This window comes from Python bivittatus, unplaced genomic scaffold (assembly GCF_059951505.1).
Source record: "Python bivittatus isolate LINGU-HERP-01145 unplaced genomic scaffold, Pbiv_v1 ctg000840_np1212, whole genome shotgun sequence".
Lineage (NCBI taxonomy): Eukaryota > Metazoa > Chordata > Lepidosauria > Squamata > Pythonidae > Python > Python bivittatus.
Window position 1 is genome coordinate 18,216,033 of NW_028277113.1, and position 17,856 is coordinate 18,233,888.

The 17,856-nt window shown below is 36.1% G+C and overlaps 1 protein-coding gene across 2 annotated transcripts in view; it reads left to right on the forward strand.

Annotated features, from left to right (window-relative positions):
- RANBP9 (RAN binding protein 9) overlaps positions 1-17,856 on the forward strand; it is a 48,750-nt gene that overhangs the window by 28,284 nt on the left and 2,610 nt on the right. For both annotated transcript variants that reach the window (XM_088130893.1, XM_007431746.3), the window contains 9 exons: positions 1,211-1,378; positions 6,831-6,853; positions 7,949-8,133; positions 9,955-10,067; positions 10,874-10,982; positions 12,219-12,409; positions 13,144-13,291; positions 15,095-15,216; positions 17,570-17,721. In XM_088130893.1, the coding sequence (XP_087987019.1) occupies positions 1,211-1,378; positions 6,831-6,853; positions 7,949-8,133; positions 9,955-10,067; positions 10,874-10,982; positions 12,219-12,409; positions 13,144-13,291; positions 15,095-15,216; positions 17,570-17,721 (1,211 nt within the window). The remainder of the gene's footprint in view (positions 1-1,210; positions 1,379-6,830; positions 6,854-7,948; positions 8,134-9,954; positions 10,068-10,873; positions 10,983-12,218; positions 12,410-13,143; positions 13,292-15,094; positions 15,217-17,569; positions 17,722-17,856) is intronic.

Below are 17,856 nucleotides of genomic sequence, written 5' to 3' on the forward strand. Positions count from 1 at the left end.
TTGCCTAGCTACAAAGAGAACATCTCATTACCTCTTCTGCTGCTTTCAAATCTTGCATTGAACAAGAACTTCACAGTCAATTCATACATGCTGAAGTTTATAACCTATGGCCTACGCTGAGGCAGGAGAAAAATTACTTGATGAATGGGTGGCAACTATAGCTAAGAGGACGTTTGCACTACTCCATCTTGTGCACCAATTAAGGCCTTTCCTGGATTGAGAGAACCTGCTCATAGTCACTCATGCCTTAGTCACCTTTCATTTGGACTTTTGCAATGTGCTCTTCATGGGGCTGTCCTTGAAGTTCACCCCAAAGCTTCAACTGGTTGAAAATGCAGCAATTTATATAGTAATGGGAGCCTCTTAAGTTTTCCCATCTAACACGTCTAACACGAGCTTCACTGGTTACCAGTTTTCTTCTGGGTGCAATTGAAGTGCTGGTTGTTACCTTAAAGCCCTAGTACATGGCTTAGGACTTGGATAATTATGGAATCACCTTCTTCTAGTGGTTTCAACCTAACTGGTAAGTTTAGAAAAGAGTGTACTCTCCAGGTCCTTAGGAAATGTCATATCCAGGCATCATGGGGATGAGCCTTTTTTGTTGCAGCCCCCCATCTCTGGAACAGCATTCTTTCTGAGATCAGTGTGGCTCCTACTCTATTTCCTTATATGGAAAGCCATTAAGCCCTGGCTATTCCAGAAAACTATGGGAATAGCTTTGTGGTGATGGGGACTTACTGCTAGGTTTGGAAACTTTAGGCTGTTTCTTAGAGTGCTGTTATTTTGTCTTGCTACTGATTTTACTACTGTTTTATTTCAATGTTTACCTTATTCTGTAAGTTAATTGGAGCCTTGTTCAGATTAAAGCAACATTTAAATTATAGCAAAAAAATAAACTTTTTCCCTATCTAATAGCTCATAGCGCAGCAAACACACATGGCTGTCTTATATATCCATGTTACTTGCTGTTTCCTGAGCTCAGAAACACAATCTTTCTCCTCATGTCTCTGTGAAGCATTTTTTTAAAAAATCTTATATTTTAAGGCTGAAACAGTCCGGACCATTGGTTTGCATCCAGCCTTAAATAAACTAGTAGGATTTGATGTAGTATTTGAATCTATTCAAAGAACAATTAAATTTAGATTCAGTTCACAGTCTATTCCTGGGCATTTCATGATATAGTAAATGCTTATTTTTGTTTTGTTTCTAGGTTGGGATAAACATTCATATGGTTACCATGGAGATGATGGGCACTCATTTTGTTCCTCGGGAACTGGACAGCCCTATGGTCCAACATTTACAACTGGTGATGTCATTGGTTGCTGTGTAAACCTTATCAACAATACCTGCTTCTACACAAAGAATGGGCACAGTTTGGGTATGAAAAAAATGATCATTATATTTTGTGAAAATATCAAATACTGTATGTTAGAAATTTTGACCAATCTTTCCAAATTTGAGATGTATGTAACTTTGATCAGAGCTTAACTCTGACCAAAAAATAAAAACAAAAAAAAATATAAGGGTTAAAGTACATTTGATTCAAACAGGCCTTAGTTTCTTGAACTAGGTCTTTGTCAGTACCTTTTTCAAGGCTAGAATCAGTTTTTGGGAAATGTAATTTCCACAGTTGCCTATTTTAAAAGAAGAAAACCATTAGTTTGAAATGAAAGTACAATTTAGTAGCATGCCTGAAACATATTTCTCTTTTGTGGGAATGTCATTCCCCAAACACTAAATGAATCCTGAATGCATTTCTGATATTTATCAATAAAAGTTCAGAAAATTTTATGGCAATTTGGTAATAGCTTTGCAGTTTATATAGTTTATTTAAAGTCAATATAGCATTTTAATATGTTTGCTATCCAGTTACTTTGGTTACCTCAAGAATGAATGTTTGAGTCAGTTAATTATTTTTCAGGACAGCCTAATTAAACAAGGATGTGGAATTATACGTTCAGCTTTTTTTTTCACATTGTATAAATTAACACATATCAGATAGTTTCCCAGTTTTGGTCTCTCTGATTTCATGTGTAATTTCTGTAACTGCGTTTAGTAAATACTGTACAATGAATTGCATTATAGGTTTTAATTTTCATCTTGAACAAAAGTGGAAAACCAATGGGCTCAATTTTTGTAGGGCAGTTTCTTAATGTAAAAATGTATTTGATTTGAGAATACCAGATAAAATACATAGTATTTTAGCTAGAACAATTAGACCTGTCTGTAGATTGTTGACATCTTAGATAATATGTTGTCATTATAACCCAGAGTTGTGAATTCCAGAGAGAAAAGTTGAGCTGGATTTTTGTTAATTAAATTTAATTACAGTCAAGCAATATGAAACACAGAAACAGTGACTGAATAAAACAGAAGCAATGAAACAGTCATGTAAAACCTTGAAATTGTGAGTTAAAAACGAAACAAAAGAAAAGAAAATTCCATAATTATGGCATTTTATCCCTTCTTATGGAAATCACTGCAGAGAAAAACTTGGCAACTCTATTATTGATGGTAGGATTTTGACCTTACAGTAGGAAAAATATTGCACATAACACATTTGATTTTTGTTGGGAGAAGGTAAAAATACACTTGCACATATATTATTGTAGGAGTAACCAAAAAAAAAAACCATCAATTAGGGTCTCAGTTTCCTTCTGAGTACAAGAGTGGCATCTGTTGGTGAATGGAATTCTGTTGTACCACCCATCTAATACTGTTGAAGTGTTGAAATAAACCAAAGTGAAGGCATTACAATATGCTGGGCAAATAAAATAGAATAAATAGTTTGCAGGTGTAAAGTTTTCCAACTTGGAAACCCTCCACTGGATTGGCTGTAGCACCCAGATTTGGCTGTTGAGTGATATCAAAAAGACTTTGAGGATTTCAGTCTTAACTCTCTAGACCCAGGATCAACAGGGAAGAGAGAAAGAAGTTACAATGGACATAGGTCAGCCAAGATTTTTGCTGCCACATTGATGAAAAGTTATTAAGGATTATTAATGGGGCCAGTGAACCATTAGAAAACAAACATTTAAGCCAGTAAGAAAGTCACTAAACACAGGCTGTGGCCTCCACAGGGTCATTCCAGTTTCCATGTGGATTGAGCCATTTGACATGGATCTGGAAGAGTGTTCATAAAATCTTAAATTGAACAATGTCTAAGAGCTTTAGATCATTGTAGGTGTATATATGAGTACTGTACAATATTTGAGATATAGTTGTAGCTTTAAAAAAAGTTTGATGGCAACAGGCACAGTGTGTATGTACCCCTTTAGAATAGAAAAGCTCAGAATTGTCTATTGTTAGCTTTGGCTGTTATGGATCTGATTTGTTCCCTCCAAATTTCTGGACCTTAAAAAATTATGCTAAGGTATTTAGAGCCTGGAATTTGTTCAGTTTATTATTCCAATTGGCCATTGTTGTTTATGGCCCCTAGGTCTTCCCAAGAAGATCATAAGTTTTGGTTTGGTGATTGTAAGTCCTTCACAATATTCTGCGAAAGTCCGCAAACTTCTGCTAAGGCTGTCCTAGCTAAACAAAAGATTTGTCCCATCTTCCGCATACAGGAATACTGCCAAATGCCCATTACATTATTTAGGAGGGTGGAATTCCTTTTTGTTGAAGGAGCTATCACTGGGTTCACATAAATATTGAACAACAGAGTAGTTCTAATACAATTCTCTTTCATGCCATGACAGATTGAAATGTCTGCATTAAGGTAGCCAGGTCTATCTCACTGACTTGGGTGACTGTCTTTTCATACCGCATCCTAATTAGAGTAGCTGCCAGTCACAGCATTTGTTCAACATTTTCTACCAGTCTGTTTTTTGGAATATAGTTGAAGATTTTTTTAAATCAATAAAGGCCATGTATAAAGGGTGATTTTTCCCATATGTATATTTTTCTATTAGAAATTGCTTACTATCCATAGTTTACTATCAGGATATACTTTAGAGGGAGAAATAACTGCCAAGGTGGGAAAACAGGACTGCATCATTGGGACCACTTCTAACATTAAATCACCTGCCATTATTATGGCCACATTTCGATAATTCCAAGTGGGTTTAGGCAGATCGTTTTCTAGTTTGTCCAAGTGGGCATTTGTTGAGCATTTAGCCTGTACGGAAGAAGATAAACATTAACAATTAAAACTCTTGATCAGACAGATTAAGTATGGATGCTAAAACCAAGTTCTTGCAAGATTCAAGCTGGGTGTTTGCAGTTGCAAGTTTGTTTCAGATGAGCAGGCAAAGGCCCCCTTGGGCATGACATCCAGGAGAGCTGGATTTTATTATCATCTTTACTTACTTTGTTATAACAGTTATATTTGCATCAGTTTTAGCTCTCAGTTTGGATGCTTTGGAAACCACTGAAATACACATCAGCATTTGATATAAGACTGATAGTTGCTGTACAGTTGCCCTTCCTTTTTGCTTAGCTTAGTTAATAAAGTATTGCAAACAGTGCTCAAGTCCTTTTTTACTTGTCATTCACATAATACAATGGTGCTTAAAAATGTGTGATCCCTTTTGAAATTTCAGTATTTCTTCATAAAAATGACCTGAAATGTGATCTGTTTCCTACACAAGTCCTAAAACTAGATAATGAGAACCCAATTAAACAAATGAGTCAAAAACATTATACTTGTTCATTTTTTTTATTGAGAAAAATGATACAAATTGCCAAATTTGTATGTGGCAAAAGTATGTGAACCTTTGCTTTCAGTAACTGGTGTTCCCCCCTTGACCAGCAATAACTGCAGTTAAACATTTCTGATAACTGTTGATCAGTCCCACACATTGGCTTGGAGGAATTTTAGCCCATTCCTCCTTACAGAACAGCTTCAACTCAGGGATATTAGTGGGCTTCCTCACACTAACTGCCCGTTTCAGGTCCTTCCGCAACAGTTCTGTCAGATTAAAGTCAGGACTTGGACTTGGCCAATCGAAAACATTAACTTTCTTCTGCTTTAATCATTCTGTGGTTATATGACTTGTGTGTCCTGGGTTGTTGTCTTGCTGCATGACCTACTTTCTTTTGAGCTTCAGTTCACAGTTAGATACCCTGACATTTTCCTGTAGAATTTGCTGGTACAGTTCAGAATTCATAGTTCCACCTATGATGCAAGCCATCCTGAACCAGAAGCAGCAAAGCAGGCCCAAACCATGATACTGCCACCAACACGTTTCACAGATGGGATAAGGTACTTATGCTGGAATGCAGTGTTTGCCTTTTGCCAAACATAACACTTTCCATTCTAGCCCAAAAGTTCTATTTTCGTCTCATCGATCCACAGAACATTCTTCAAATAGCCTTCTGGCTTATCCACGTGGTCTTTTGCAAACAGTAGACAGGAAGCAGTGTTCTTTTTGGAGAGTAGTGGCTTTCTCCTTACAACCCTGCTATGCACTCCATTGTAGTTTAGTGTTCTCCTGATGGTGATCTCATGAACACTGACATTCACCAATGCAGAAGAGGCCTTTAGTTCCTTAGATGTTATTCTGGGGTTCTTTGAGACCTCCCGGAGAATTGCCTCCATTTGTACATGATCTGATAGTGGACTGATGGAGTCTGAACTCTTTGGAAATAGCTTTGTAACCTTTTCCAGCCTGGTGAGCATCAACAACAGTTTTTTAGAGGTTCTCAGAATCTCCTTTGTTCAACCATGACGCATTTCCACATACCTGTGTTGTAAACATCAGACTTTGATAGTGAATACCCAGATTTCTGTTTTTTAAATAAGGCAGGACCACCCACATTCACATCTGATTATCATCCTATTGATTGAAACACCTGACTCTAATTTCCCCTTCAAATGATCTGATAATCCTAGAGGTTCACACACTTTTGCCACATACAAATATGTAGCTTTGGATCATTTTTGTTAATAAAAAACAAGTATAATGTTTTTGAGTCATGTGTTTAATTGGGTTCCCATCATCTAGTTCTAGGACTTGTCTGGAGACAGATCACATTAGGTCATATTTATACAGAAATATTGAAAATTCAAAAGGGTTCACAAACTTTTAAGTACCATTGTATTAAAAAGGGAGAAGAGTTGCCTATGCATATTTGTCCTTCATATCTGACTTGATAAAGTGCAGTTTGTATGACAGCACCAAAGTAACTTGTAACATGAGAAGTATATTTCTGCAGTAGCAGAAAGCATTAGCTAGAACCCCACACAACAGACAGTGGTTATTTTTCCACTGAATTTGTCAACAAAAGAAAACAACAGAGGTAATATCTCATTGCCTAGTAGCATTTTTAGTCATAATACCTTATAACTTTTAAATAATATTTGTTTAAACATGGATGAAGTAAGCATTGGAGAGGGATTGCTAGGTTACGTTTATTGGAATTACTTTGAAAATTTAATCTTTGAATCATATATTTGGTATAATAAGAATTTGAATATTTAACTAAAACAGAATGGTAATCCATTGCAGTGAGCTATACAGTGATGGAATGATAGTATGATTCATAAGACTAAACTGGAAACAAGTAGCTTTTCAAGTAGCTTTTCTTGAAGCTGAAAATAAGAATTTTACTAGGTAAATTGGTACTTGATAAATACTGTGCCAATCCTTTGTTTCTGACCTGCTCTTCTACCTTTTCCTTGTTCATTAAAAATGTAATTATATAAATAATGTAATGTGGCTGCTGTTGGATACCCTGCCTGTATAAATTTAATTTCTAGCAAAAGGAAGTGCATAACTGTTAATATTTCTTCTCGTATAGAGATATATTTGACTATAAGAGCATTAAGGCGTGACTTGTATTGACTGTGACAGCTCAGATTTTAATTAAATTTTTCTTGATTACAGGTATTGCTTTTACAGATTTGCCGGTAAGATCAATGTATTAAAGTATAAAATATCTGTGCACAAAGAACACTTTTTCCTTGGTTATATAATATGCATTTTTCAGTTTATTTCTATTTTTTAAATCATATGAGCAAAGTGCATTTTAAAAATCTCAAAATTACTTAATAAGCATTTGTTTTCAATAATGTCAGAAGATTCTAAGGCATTATAACTACCATTTGGTGTTTTAGTATTCGTTAAGTATTTCTAACTTTTGATGCTTTAAGGAATATATTTGGAGGATTTGCAAGCATAGAATTTTAAGTTCAGCAGTAGAGCATATTCTTTGCATATAGGTCTCTGATTAGATTTCTGGCATCTTCAAACATACAAAAAGAAGCACTGAGAACAGGTAATCCTTGTGCTGAAGTCTCTAGACAGCAATTGCTAGTTTTTATGGGCAGTAATGAGGTAAAAGTACTGTACTGAGGTAAATACCAATGTCTGGCCTTCCCCAATTTGAGCTCCCTCAAAGATGGATGGACTTCAAGTTCCAGAATTCTCAGCAGCTATATTGCTATCCATTATGCAAAGTCCACACATCTAGAGGACATCCAGGTTGGGAAATGATGCTATAACAGCTACATTAAGCTATGAGAATGTATTGATTTTAGATTCTGTTTTTTTTTTCCTGGTAGATTTTGAGAAACATAGACTTTCACATTAACCAAAAAAACAAACAAACCCAAGTACATTATTTTAGAATGTTTCCTTTTTCATTATGATCATGACAAATGTTACTTTTTATTTTTATAATTGTTTATTCTTGGAGAGATAGGCCTGCTTCTCAAACTTCTTGAAACCTATGAAACTGCCTCATTCATTTCATAAGACTATTAAGTCTGTATTGCCTATCCCGATTGGCAAGAACTCTGCAAATTTCATTGAGTGAAATTTTTTCTCCTGAAGATTTCTTAAATAGCCTTGAAACTCAAGTTAAACATTAACTACTTAATTTGATTTTTCAGTTAGTGGAGCTTGCAGAAATTATTTTTAACTTAATTAAGTTGTTTTAATGCTAACTTCAAATTATTTGCATTTTGTAAGATTAAATTATATATTGTAATTATCTGTTGCAGCCAAATCTATACCCTACAGTTGGACTTCAAACACCTGGAGAAGTAGTGGATGCTAATTTTGGACAGCATCCATTTGTGTTTGATATTGAAGATTATATGCGTGAATGGAGAACCAAAACTCAGGCTCAGATTGACAGATTCCCTATAGGAGATCGGGAAGGAGAATGGCAGACAATGATCCAAAAGTATGATTTGAAGATTATAATGAGTGTCTGTTTAAATTTATATTCAAATTTGAGAGATTTTAAAACTGGTCTGTTTTAGTCCTACAAATCCTGTTCTGTATTTCTTATATACTTGTGCAGTGAGATAAGACATGCAAATATGATATTTGTTCCTGAGAGGGTAATTTTATCTGATGTAGTTATCTCCATGTAAAACCATGCATTTAGCTTCTTACAATAAATGCTACTCATTTTTTGTATGTGGTAGGGCTGTGGAGCACTTTGGATTTGAAGGGAAAAGTGTACTATGGAGCATATAGATAGTATGTGTTAGCATTTTCTTAAACCAGACTTTTTTCAGGGCTGCGCTGCAGCTGTGAGGACAGCTATGTGAGCCTGGAAAAAGAGTTACTTTAAGGAGTTCTAGACAGACAGTACATCACACACACACACACACACACACACACACACACCCTTACAAAGCACTTTTCCCATCTTCATATCTGAAGCATTGCACAACTCTGGTATCTGATTACTGTAACTTAGTTTCATAAGGCAGTATGTGGAAACGCTGCCTGGTGGCAGCTGCATTGATATCTGGTCCAAACTTGTTCTACATAGTGCATCTAATTTAAGGTATTTGTTTTATGGGAGCATCTTGTATCATTTTTGTGCTTGGAAATGTTAGAATTATTATATGTGCACTAATTTCAAGTTTAAAAGTGATTTATGAATGGAAGATGTAGCTGGCATCTTTAATTTAACATAACTGCTGCTTTTTAAAGCTTTACATGCTTCATATTGATACTTTCAACGAAGTATGCAGCACACATTAGGAGAGGATAATTAGTATATTCTTAATTTAGGACTAATCACTAATTCCTACTGTACATGCTTTAATTCATATTATATCATGTAAATTAAGCTGAGGGTCCTGTTTGGTAATATTGTCACTATGGAATCTTCAAAATCATGATAGAATATTTCATGTTATTGTGAATTTTCATCACTGATGTGGATTAAGAAGATATTATTCTAGTCATTTGATTGGGAAGAATGAGTAGAATTATTTTCTCTTAATTATTTTATGAACAGTGTACTCCAGGTTTGATTCTGCATGATTGAGGTTGGAAAGGATCAATTGTGTATATATTTCAGTGAAAGCTAAATTAACACATGCCATTTACCTACTTATTGCTGTTTTTCATTTAAAGCCATTTGTAACTGATAATATATTTATGAATCAAGGGTCGTGTGAACACCTTTGGATAAATTTGATGGGTAGAGAAGTACAGATAGTCTTTCCTCTTTAATATCTAGACCTACTTTGTCCCAAGACAAAGAATACCCTTTGCATGCATGTTGTTACATGTGTTACGTACCACTATGTTACTGCTTTTACCACATCTCTCACCATGCTAAGCAACTTCCTCATTGTGTGTAATTCCATTTTCTACAGTGAATATTCTCTGTTACCTTTGGCACTCTTGAATGTTCTGTTTTAAACTATTAGACTCCAACTAGTAATGAACTGAATGTACATATGTATTTAAATATACATATGTATACAATTTTAAATTGAGAAAAGTTAAACACATATGATTTGTAAATACATATCATTATACTTATTTATATAAATATATTTTAGTTTTAACAGTGTATATTAGAATAAATGAAGCATTTTTTTCTCAAAGTAAATTTACCTAACTTACTGATGAAGAGTTTGTATTGAAGTGAATCTTCAAGGATAACAGATGCTTGTAAATAAATAGCTATCTAATTGGTGGGATTAAATGGAAAAGCTACCTCCATGCTATATTTTGTATTAACTTTCTTTTACAGGATGGTTTCATCTTATTTGGTACATCATGGATACTGTGCAACAGCAGAGGCATTTGCTAGATCTACTGACCAGACTGTACTAGAAGAATTAGCTTCCATTAAAAATAGACAAAGTAAGCCTGAACAGTGCTGTGTTGTTAAATCTAAAAGAATTTAAATATTCAGATATAAAAATGCTTCTTCTTAACTGGCCTTTGGATTTCAGATATCCTATTTCATTGCCCACTGTTTTAAATATCTGAATAATCAGAAGAAGCATGAATTTGCTTTGCCACAGATAGATTATGCAGAGAAAAATTGATTGGATTAATACCCAATAAAAATAATGGTTATTTACTTAATTTCATTGTTTTATGTAGTTATGGAATTTATATACTTCCTTTCAAAAACAAAGAACAGCCGAATAAACAAACTAATAAAAGTAACCAGAAATATGTAAATATTTCTTCAGTACCTTTCCACTGAAGGAAGACTTAATTACTTTATAACTGATAACTTTTGGTTAAATGTCAATTTGCAGTTTAAGACCTCATTCTATATACATTGTTAAGATACTTATAGATATATAAATTATAATTGTAGTCAGTCAAAGCTATTTTAAATATTTTATATACTCTTTTTGACAACACTATATTAGAACTAAAGCAAACTAAAAATAAACAATTGTCTGAATCCTTTGAGTTTAATTATTAACTTTAGATCCTAGTGATTTAATCAAGGTTATATCTATTTTATCAATTTATGTGAAACTAGATTAGAAAGAGATTTGTGGGATCCAAGGAACATATCGATGCTCAAAACAAAGAAAGAAATACAGACTCTTTTACCAAAACTGGAGAGGCCCAGAAGTATTCATTTGTTGCTTAAACTGGTCCTGAAATATACATTTTTAAACTTGTGCTTTTGTTTCTGCTAACAGGAATTCAGAAACTGGTTCTAGCAGGAAGAATGGGAGAAGCCATTGAAACAACACAGCAGTTGTATCCAAGTCTATTAGAAAGAAATCCTAATCTTTTATTTGCTTTGAAGTGAGTCTTCAAGTAAAGCTGATGCTTGTAAATATATAGCTGCCTAGTCTGGGAGAGTACATGTATAGGTAGTCCTTGACTTACAATAGGGATTGGAAAATTCATTGTTAGGTAGTGCGGTTGTTAAGCAAGGCGTCACATGACTGCAACCAATTTTATGACATTTTTGTGGTGGTCATTAAGTGAACCACAGTCAAGTGAATTATGTGGTTGTTAAGTGAATCACATGGTTGCTTTTCCTCATCAGAAGCGTTGCAAATTGTGATCACATGACTCCGGGATGCTGCAACCGTTGTAAATACATGCTGGTTGCCAAGCACCCAAATTTTGATCACATGACCATTGGGAAACGCTGCAATGGTCGTAAGTCACTTTTTTCAGTGCTGTTGTAACTTTGAAGAATTGCTAAACAAATGGTCATAAATCAAGGACTATCTGTATGTCTATTTTATGAATTTCAAGCTCCCATAGCAGCAAATTACCTTGTTGATGATCTAGGAATCTATGTGGTTATGTTCACTGAATGAATGACAAAATAATGTCTCCAAGCTTTGCCTTATATTTTTAATCTCAAGATTAAAAATTAAGACAATTAAAAACAAGTTTAAGATAATAGAAAAACAAGATTAAAAATTAAACAAAACATTTCTGATCCTGTTGGTTCTACAAAAGATCATTAGATGAAGATAGAATCTGCTTATACCTAGTATTTTTGAAGAGCCCCAATAACCCTTCATATATTTGAGTGTTGATGTCTACATGCTACTGCCAATGGATAACATCAGTACTGCAATTTATTTCTTACCTATAAAGTTGTGTCCCACCATTTCAAGGATTTTTATTGTTGATTTTTTTTCTTTTTAAAAAAACAGAACCCAAAGAGTCAAGCCTAGAATCTCCTTGCAATAGTTATACCACCAAGAAGTAAAGCTGCTTTAATTGAATGGAACATATTTATGTGTGGGGAGTTGAGTTTTATGTTATGTTATTTATGTTAATTCTCTAATGTACAGACTTCTGTGGGGAAAGAAGAGGTCTTCTTACTTTATTACTTCATTTTTTTTAATACACCAGTTTAGAAGACAAGTTCATCATTCTGTAGTAATAAATAAATGTGTAATTGGCTATCACTTGTATAAAAATGCAGTACTGTGTAAATCTTTAGTGCTAATAGTATAAGCCAAGTTTTAAAAATTATTTAATCTTCATAAAGTAACTTCTCTTCATGTTTTCCAGGGTTCGTCAGTTTATAGAAATGGTCAATGGTACAGACAGTGAAGTACGATGTCTAGGAGGTCACAGTCCAAAATCTCAAGATAGCTATCCTGTTAGTCCACGATCGTTTAGTAGTCCTAGTATGAGCCCCAGCCATGGAATGAATATACATAGTTTATCAACAGGCAAAGGAAATAGCACACACTGTTCTGGTGAGTTTGCCAAGAGGAAGAAGAAATGCCACTTCTTTATCTTCAGAGTTTAGACTCATTTGTCATTTAGCATATGGAATAGTTTGTATTGTGCATGCTGGCCTGCAATGTTGAATAGGAGATACTCCCTTGGCACTTTTTGTGAATATCTACTTCATAGGTTACCAGCTGTTTTGTAATACTCTGTCCCCCCTGTGGGTTACAGTCCTATGAGCAGTTTCCATAATGTGACCTGCTTTAAACTAGAGGAGTTTTGCTTTGTGTGACATCATTTGTTTTCAACAATATTTAATTTAATAAAAAATACTGAAATTCTGAAGATTTGAAAAAAAATAGATACAAATAGAACTAGAGCAGAAAGAAAAGGAAAGAAGTCACACTCAGTAAATTGCTATAGCTGTTACCATTACCTTCACTGTGAGATTAAAGATCACTCGGAAGTTCTTGCCTCAATATGTCTGCCTAACAGTAAAGAGGGTGGTTTCCTCTGTACTTTTATACCAGGTTTGTCCACACAGACTGTTCATAGTACTACATTCTGCGAGAGAACTATCCTTTGAGCTGGACTTACTCGTTAGGTATTCTGAGGCAAGAATCAGGGTTTATTTTAAATTAGCTTACCCTCATATTACTTGATGCACGCAAGCTATATGGAATTACCTATACTGTAATCACATAAGAACACATTCTATTAATTCAAATCATAATTTGATTCTTTCACTTCCTTTTTTTAGGTTTTGAAAATAGTTGCAGTAATGGAGTGATATCAAACAAAGTTCATCAGTCTTATTGTCACAGTAAACATCAGTCTACCAGTTTAAATGTACCAGAACTCAATAATATAAATGTAACAAGATCACAACAGATTAACAGCTACTCCAGGTACATAATTCTGTATAGTACTACTGTTCTTCACTTAGCTATTGTGTTCTGTTCTGCTCTACAGGTAGTCCTCGAGTTATGACTACAATTGGGACCCTGATTGCTGTTGCTAAGTGATGCAGTCATAAAGTGTGATGTCACATGACCATATCGCTTAGCGATGGCAGTCTAGGCAGTCCTGGTTCTCATAACCCAAGGCATGTGGTCATTAAGTGGGAAGTGGAGGGAGTGCCAGGTAAGGAGCACAGGGGTGCTGTAGGGGGGTAGAGGAGGCCCAGTGTGGGCTGTGCGCAAATTGGGAGAGGAATTGCTTGGTGTGGTGCAAGCTCTGAGAGGCCAGGAAATGAGGGCGCGGGGTGCATGTGATCGTAGGAAGGCTGTGGAAAGAGGGTGCAGGGTGCGTGTGTGTGTGCATGTGTGTAATTGTAGGGAGGCCATGGAAAGAGGGCAAGGGGTACGTGCATGCATGTGTGTGATCATGGGGGCTGTGGAAAGAGGGCACAATATATGTGTACGTGTGCCATGTGTGTGCACGATCACAGGGAGGCTGTGGAAAGAGCATGGGGTGTGTGTGATTTCAGGGAGGCTGTGGAAAGGGTGCAGGGTACGTGTGTATGTGTGTGATCGCAGGGTGGTTGTGGAAAGAAGGTGAGGGGTGTGTGTGTGCAAGTGCAGGAAGGCCAAGGAAAGAGAGCATGGGGTGTGTGTGAGCGAAGGGGGGAATGAAGGCACCGTGCGTGTGAGTGAAGAAAGACTGCCAGGAGTGGGGAGACTTACCACAGTGACCTGCAACCTTCCTTGCTGGCTTCCCATTGACTTTGCTTGGGGGAAGCTGGTAGGGAAGGTTGCAAATGGTGATCATGTGATTGCAGGGTGCTTGGCAACTGGTTGTATGTACAAACGGGTTGCCAAGCACCCAGATTGCAATTATGTGACCGTGGGGGTGCTGAGACAGCTGCAACTTTGAGGACCAGTCATAAGTCTCCATAACTTTGACCAGTTGCTGAACAAATGGTTGTAACTTGAGGACTACCTGCAGTGTACTCTATTCCACTCTTTCTTTTCCTTGTTCCGTCCACCCCTACCCGAGTACTCCTATATCACTCTGGTGAGATAGAAATGGGCTGCCACTGAGGATTGGGTTGATAGTGGCTTGGTATCAGTTCTCATGTGTGTATGTCAAGGGCAACATAAGATGACAGTGTTAGCAGGTTAAGCATCATGGTCATGCATCATCACGTATGGGTAGGCTATCAGCCTGCCAACTTGCAAATTGCAAAGATTATTGGAAGAAGGATATCAGCAAAAAGGCCCATGGCTTGGCTTGATCTCCCTAAAATTTAGAGCTGGGCCTATTTTGTATAGTTTATCATTTTTCAAGGTTTTTTTCTAGAATGCATTTAACATTATGTTGAGATGTAAGAGAGTCTGATCTTCTGTATCTACTCTCTTATCCTAGCATAGGGTAAGAAAGGAGCTCTCTTACCCAAGCATAGGCTTTGTTAAGGTTGTGAAATAGTCAAGAAATGGTAGAACTTCTGTAGCATGCTGGGAGCTATAGTTCAGCAATGTCTGGAGGGAATGGATTCCCCATCCATGAGTTGTATCATCTGCCCAAAACAGAGCTTAGATTCACTATCCATGGGCTATATCATCTGCCCAAAACAGAGTTTAATTGTATTGTGGATATATAGTAAAATAATGGTTGCATCCTGCCATAGCTAGGCTGTAGATCACAATGTGATTATTTATAAATGAGATCTAATTCTAAAGCTACAAAATTGTCCATTATTTTCTTCACAGCAATGATGTAGACATGGAAACAGATCACTACTCTAATGGAGTTGCAGAGACATCATCTAATGGTTTCTTAAATGGTAGTTCTAAACATGATCATGAAATGGAAGAATGTGACACAGAAATGGGTCTGCAACAATATTTTTATGTATTTACTTTTGCAAAGAGTGTTTTTTATTATAGTTATTTGAAATGATTTCCAAATGATAGAGACATTTACTCGTTTCAGTTTATATAGTTAACATTATCATGAAAATATTTTATGCAAAGTGTATCTCATAGATACAACAAGGTATCCTCCAGATGTGTGTATTGCCCATGCTCACACTGATGAGAATTGGGCCAGAACACCTGGAGGGCACCAGGCTATCTTTCCTTGAGTACCTAACTAGCAAGTATCTCTTAAATATTTGAATTAGGATTATTTTTGTTGGATACCTTTCCTATGTCAGTTTCATGGCTCAACTAAGCTATAGAATACTGAAGAGATCAGATTGTTAAAATGGGGGTAAGCTCCATTTGTGTTGTGCTTTGAGTAGGCAAGTGCTTGAAATAGGGACACAGATTGAGCCTATTAATCTGATGCTACTTGGCATGCTTCTTCCCACCATCATTTGATTCTTCTGGGTTGAATAGCATGTGTTAACATGAGCCACATACTTTTCTTGGCAAATGGCAGATGTATAAAAAGATACAAAATTAATTATGCTATACCCTCCACAAATGTTCTAGAAAACACACTATTACAGTCCACAAAATATAGTGTGCAGGTAGGTTTTTAGTAGTTTTGATGTCTCTAAATTCTTCATATGTTCTGTCTTACTATTTGAGATACAGAATGGCCTAATTTGTAGAAATACCAGAAAATAATTCTTTGATTATCAACTGAATTTTCAGTGGTTGTCAAACAGAGTTGGGATACAGTAAAAGGCTGTGAAGAGATACAAATGTTTAGACACTCAGAAACTATATTGTAGAACATTTGCAACCTGCAAAACGTTCGTGTGCACTTGTCACACAAGGAGTGAAATAAGCCAAATAGAGGCTTAAAAGCAATGGTTTTGTTTGTTTAAAGGACTTTCAAAATTGGCCTGATTCACTTGATTTTAAAATGGGATACAGTTATTACCATTTGTAAACTTTATTGTCATTGTACCTCGTACAACGAAATTAAATGCCATCCCCAGTGCACCGTATAAATATAAAAACCATAGAGTAAAAAACACACATCCTTCACATTCTATTCACCATGGCACAACCCCTGATGTTACATTAATATCGCACTATACAGTAGAGTTCAATATAGTTGCAGCTCTGAGATAAAAGCTATTCTTCAGCCTATTTTTCCTTGTTTTTATTATCCTGTACCGTCTGCCAGATGGTAATAGTTCAAAAAAAAAGAATGTCCCGGTGGGATGGATCCTTAAGAATGTTTTGAGCTTTCTTAAAGCAGCGGGAACTATAAAGTTCTTCCAAAGAGGGGAGAGGGCAACCAATGATCCTCTGGGCAGTGGTAGTAACCCTCTGAAGCGCTTTCCTATCTGCCACTGTGCAGTTAGCAAACCATACACAGGTGCAGTAGGTTAAAATGCTCTCTATAGTACAACGGTAGGTCAATAGCAGTTTTTCATTCAGTTGTTGTTTCCTGAGAAGTCTCAGGTAGTATAATCTCTGCTGGGCCCTCTTAGCCAATGCTGCAATATGAGCGCCCCAGGTCAGGTCCTCCTTTATGGTAACACCTAGAAACTTCAAACTGGCCACCCACTCCACTTGGTCTCCATTGATAACCAGGGGCTTTGTTAGGTCAAGAAAGCTATTTTATTCCTTAACCGCTTCCCCTCCCCCCAAACCACACAAAATATCAGGCATGTATATTCCATAGAGGTAGAGGGTCTTCAGATTGCCACAATTTTTGGCCTTGATCTCAGCTTTGTAGAACTCCTTTTCAAAGTAATGCTTAGTGGTTTTATTCCTTGGTGTCTTCAGAAAAGCAATAAAAACATTTTTTAATTTTTTTCTGAGCATTTACGCCCTTGAAATTTTTAAATTGATGTGTGATATGCAGTTTCCTGTGATGGTAGTATAGCATAATGGTTAAGGTGTTGGACTTGAACCAGGGAGACCCAGACAAATCCTCAATTGACTTTCAAACTCTCTGAAGGACTTTAGGCCAGTCACCCAGGCCAACTTACATTGTGAGGATATAATTAATGGGAAGTTCTCATGTAACTCTTTATAACAGTCTGAGATGGCTGGCTGGCTGGCTGGCTGGCTAGATAGAGAGAAATGATAAATGATAGGTGATAGATAGGTGGGTGGGTGGGTAGATAGAATGATATATATACAGATGATAGAGACAGACACACAATAAGCATTAGTCATTATGTTAAAAAGTAGCATATAAATTGAAGACATAAATAACAGATCCCATACCTGAATTGCTTTCATCATTATCTAATTACTACCCTGTTATTCTTAAAGAGGTGGATTCTAGTCAGTTAAGACGTCAACTATGTGGTGGTAGCCAAGCAGCCATTGAAAGAATGATTCACTTTGGCAGAGAATTACAAGCTATGAGTGAACAACTAAGAAGAGAGTGTGGCAAAAACACAGCAAACAAGAAAATGCTCAAAGTAAGTAATGTATTGTCACTTTTCTATAGAAATTGCTAATAATATGGTGTGTTTAGATTCTACTGCTGTTCAGTTTATATCATGTAAGGGGATGTAAGGGAAAATGTGAACACTTGTGACCTGAATGGTTTGTTA